The 4,553-nt window shown below is 42.5% G+C and overlaps 1 protein-coding gene across 1 annotated transcript; it reads left to right on the top strand.

Moving 5' to 3' along the window:
• Positions 1-280: 280 nt before the first annotated feature.
• Positions 281-3,024, top strand: LOC148020081 (thioredoxin H-type-like). The gene is made up of 6 exons (XM_087700358.1): positions 281-294; positions 1,139-1,185; positions 1,319-1,402; positions 1,520-1,715; positions 2,372-2,494; positions 2,617-3,024. The coding sequence occupies exons 3-6, from the start codon at positions 1,380-1,382 to the stop codon at positions 2,767-2,769; spliced, it is 495 nt and encodes a 164-aa protein (XP_087556484.1). The 5' UTR covers positions 281-294; positions 1,139-1,185; positions 1,319-1,379; the 3' UTR covers positions 2,770-3,024.
• The last annotated feature ends 1,529 nt before the right edge of the window (positions 3,025-4,553 follow it).

Below are 4,553 nucleotides of genomic sequence, written 5' to 3'. Positions count from 1 at the left end.
TAAAGAGGGAGAGAGCATCTGATACCAAAGTGGAGAGAACATATGCCATATTCCAAGAGATCATCTGCCAATAAGGGTTTAATTAAAATTTAAGAGGATATGGCAACCGCCACGCCACTCCTTTTTTATTTATAAGGTCTCATCTCTTGTATTTGCAAGGCAAGGAGATCGTGTGTGCGGTCGGCGGTCTTTTGCTCTCAAGACTGAGGTAATATATTAAAGTACGCTCCACATCTCTCTCTCTCTCTCTCTCTCTCTCTCTCTCTGTCTCTCTCTCTAGAGCAACGTACACAGGTAAAGTTTATGCCTCATCACCTCTTCATATCGTTCATCTCAGAGAATTGCCGCTGGTTTTCCTGCAGAATCGCACTTGGACCGACTACATCTTTATCTCATCTGTGCTCTCTCTCTCTCTCTCTCTCTCTCTCTCTCTCTCTCTCTCTCTCTCTCTCTGCCTGCGCATATCTAGCGCCCACACGCAGACTTTAATAATAGACTTTCGACTAGTATAGCGAGTAAAGTAGACTGTATGTGCTTCCAAATTTCCAATATAAAAAGACCCTCTCACTCTCTATCAAGAGAGACTGATTTACTTACAATAACTTGAGAATCGTCTAGTCATCAGTACTCGTGCATGGCACCAGCCCAAACTAATTTACTTACAAGACTTTAGAATAGTGTAGTCATTACTTGTGCATGGCACCAGCCTAAATCCTCTCCGGCTATATTTTGTCTATGCCTTGTTGAGTTTCTTCTCTCTGAGGACCCTTAGAGCCACGCCCCACTCAAATCGATTGACTTGAGCAGGCATGGCATGCAAGCGCAGTGTCGTCTCAAGCTGGTCACGTCTGAGCTGTGAGAATCAATGACGATGAGGGGAGAGAATGAAAGGGAAGGCTGAGAGAGAGAGTGTGTGTGTCTGTGTTTTCAGAGAGAGAGAGAGAGAGAGAGAGAGAGAGTGTGTGTGTGTGTGTGTGAGTGTCTGTGTTTTCTACGAGTCGGCTCGACTTCGTTACTCCAATGCGAGTCATAAATATAATAACAAATCATGCCTGTATTAAGGGACCTTGACCCGCAAGCATACTATTTTATGCTTCTCAGTACTCATTTCAAGTGGAAACTGTGTGTATGTTTACAGGAAAATCTTAGCTCTGCAGACCTGCTTGCCTTTCCAAATCCGTCGTGGTATCTCTTCTTCCATGGCTTTTTAGAATTTGAAAGCTTTGTGTGTTAACTTTGGTTAAGCCGTAAAAAACATCACGATGTAATAATTCTTAAAACTTCATTGAGAAGCTCCCTGCTGTTTGGCATTACACAGGCCGTCTTCCCGTCTATCCTGCTCGGCCATTTCTTCTGCCTTCCTGGTTGGATTTCTGGTCATGGGCTCCGCACATTCCAAAAAGTACGATAGGCCTTTGGTCTTGTCAAATCACTGAAGATCAAAATGATGAAACTCACCAACGGAATTATAAGAATGCTGATCTGATCACTGGTTTATGATTCTCGTCTTTCGCTGCAGTCCATCAGGACCTTCGGTTGCGACCGGTCAGGCGTGTAGCGGCGGACTCGGATGCGCATCCAGGAATACCTCCCGTGGAAATGCTGCTAACACAGAAGGTTCAACAATGGCTGCCTCCCATGGAAATGTTATTGTCTGTAACAGCGCTGAAACATTTGAGAAGCAGTATGAAGCAGCGAGAGCATCAGGCAAAGTGGTATGTATGTATATGTATAATCGGCATTTTTGTACTACAGTGTATTAGTCGCTTATTGTTTCGAATTGGCCCTTTGAATAAGACTTGTTCCCAGGTGTGGTTTTTCCCCTATAGTGAATTTGTTCAACGTTATAAGCTTGTGCTCGGGAGGCACCCTACACCTAGTTAGATGCAGCGTCAAGAGGTAGGGGCGGACCTCATAAGCCCCTGCTCGGGAGGCACTGGGCCATACGTACCCCTAGCTAGGTATGGCTGTGGCCAGGGGGGTAGCCCCCTACACCCAGCCACAGCTAAGTAGGTATGCAGCCCCTCCCTCACAAAAGCTCATGATCCTCCCCTACCTCCATAGCTTGGGGCAAGGGGCAGCCGCCTACACCCGTGACCCAGCCACACCTAACTAGGTATGTGGCCCCCTCCCTCACAAAAGCTCGACATGATCCCCTATCCCCAGCCACAGCTAATTATTAGGTATGCAACGTCCCCTCCCTCACAAAAGCTCATGATGTGGTCGGCAAGGTGGGAATGATAGTGGGAATTTGTGTAAAACTTCTTGGGAGACAGCTCTCAAGCAATGCTATCATTTTTCAATCTTTGATTTCCTGTGGGATTAGAAAACCCGGAGGCACTGAATTTTGTATCTCTCTCTCTCTCTCCAGGTTGTAATTGATTTCACGGCAAGTTGGTGTGGACCTTGCCAGTTCATCGCTCCATTGTTCGCCGAGCTGTCTGCAAAATATCCAAACCTCGTGTTCCTTAAAGTGGATGTGGATGAAGCCCCCGTAAGCATTTCCCTTCATAGTTTGTAATTTCTGGCTGTGTGTTACATGTCTCATAATCACCGGCAATCTTTCCACTCTCTCTCTACGTCGTTAGCCGGTAACACCCAAAATGTCGCTTGCAGACTGTCAGCAAGGCATACAATGTCGCATCCATGCCAACCTTCGTGTTTATTGATGCGAATGGTCAAGAGCTGTATAGATTCTCTGGTGCAAATAAGACTGAGCTAGAGAAGCGCGTCAAGCTATACTCAGGAAAATCTGCAGTTGCAAATTGAGCAGCAGCGCAAAGTAAACATCACGCACTTCATAATCGGGGGTTATTATGAGTTGATCCTTCCAATCTCACAATTGTAAACTGTATAATTATTGCCTAAATGTCGTTGCTTCTATGCATAGTTCCCTTTTGGCAAATGTAGATGCTGATGGAGAAAGCACGCCTAGTTTGTAGTATGCTTGGCGATACGGTTTAATAAGCACATGAACATAAGATCTTGTCTTACGTTTGTGCAAAATTTGATTTTGATCCGTTATTATCATTCAAAAAATGTCCCCTAGTAGGGGTAGGTGCACGATTAGCTTGAGGATGGGTCTAAAAGCTGATTTTATCTAATAATGGCTTTGAGGTCATTGCACAAATTCTTGAATGTCATCTGCATATGCGACATGTACAAGTCCTTGTGTTGTCCTCCAATAGCTATAGTGAGCATGATTAGCCAGGCTTCCATAAGGGTAGGTCTAAAGGTCAATCTTGATATAGCAATGACAAATAGGACAAAAGTTATGCTCTATATTCATTGCCACTACTAGTAATATGTTTAGAAGAAATAGGTGCTTTACTTAATCGGTGCAATTAGAACCCAGGCTTCATGTTTAAAGTAGTAAGAGGTGTTTCCCATGGCGCATTTGAAAAGGGATATAGAAAGGGCATGAAAGTTTTAAACACAGAGTGCAAATTTTTGGATGCATCTTCCCACACTATCGAGGATTAGGTTGACCAATACAATTAGTGATGTGTATGTGATACAAATGAGAGGGGGAAGGTTATAAAAGTTTGACCTATTGTAGGTGAAGAGGGTGAAACTAATATGCTTGTTTCTTCACTTTTGATATTAAGCAAATGTTTCACAAAAGGCATAGAGTTTCCTATTTTCATGGAATTCCTTCTTAGGGGATAGTTTCAAGAAAATTTGCAACTTTGGCCTCCCAAACTCCTTGGGGGGAAAGCCCTCTTATTCCATGAATGCTTGAGGGTCTTGTCTCTTCCCATGATTCATCATGGCACATAATTAGTAAACGTTTCCTTAACAAGCATATCTAAATTTCATGAGATCCTTTTGATAATACTTGTAAATTGTAAGCTTTGCTTATGTGCAAAGCTCCTCTTATTTATATGGTTAGTTGGTTGCACTCATCCACACCTTAACACCCTTCTCACGAGGCTCAAAATTTCAACAAATGCTTGTTGGGGATTGGAAGAAGCAAGTTTTGTCTTCCTCTCAATGCACAATCAAAATTGTGCATAAAAGTATCATATATTCCTTGGGGAGTTACTAAAGGTGGAAATGTAAATGGCCAATGGAAAGCTTATTCCAAATATAACTAGTGCTCCATCACTTGTTGAGGAATGGCCAAGTACATTTCCTATTGGTATCTTTGAGAGGACAAGTGAAAGAAATGACAACCACGTTTTGCATTATGTTACTAGTGAATATATTCATTGTTTACTTATAACTCAATGTAGTCCACGCCCTATGGGTATTGAAGTGATTTGGAACCAAATGTAAACAACTCTAGAATCCTTTGATTGGCCTACTCATATCCTGATTAAATATTTTGTTTTCATTCTCCTTAAATTGATTGCTGCATGATGTTTGTCCTTCTCACAATAAACTCCTAGTTTTCAAATGCATGTGAAATGCATGGAAGCTCTAGATTCAAAAGTAGCAGGAGGTGTATGGTGGTAAGATGTGCATCACAGATTCATGACTATCTTAAAGTAAATGACCTAAGATTGAGGGAATGTTTAGTCCACTTGTATTTCTATTTCTCTCCTTTTACA

Source organism: Lygodium microphyllum, chromosome 19 (assembly GCF_053477565.2).
Source record: "Lygodium microphyllum isolate KBCC chromosome 19, Lygodium_microphyllum_v1.1.10, whole genome shotgun sequence".
Taxonomy (NCBI): domain Eukaryota; kingdom Viridiplantae; phylum Streptophyta; class Polypodiopsida; order Schizaeales; family Lygodiaceae; genus Lygodium; species Lygodium microphyllum.
This window is presented reverse-complemented; position numbering and strand designations above follow the sequence as displayed.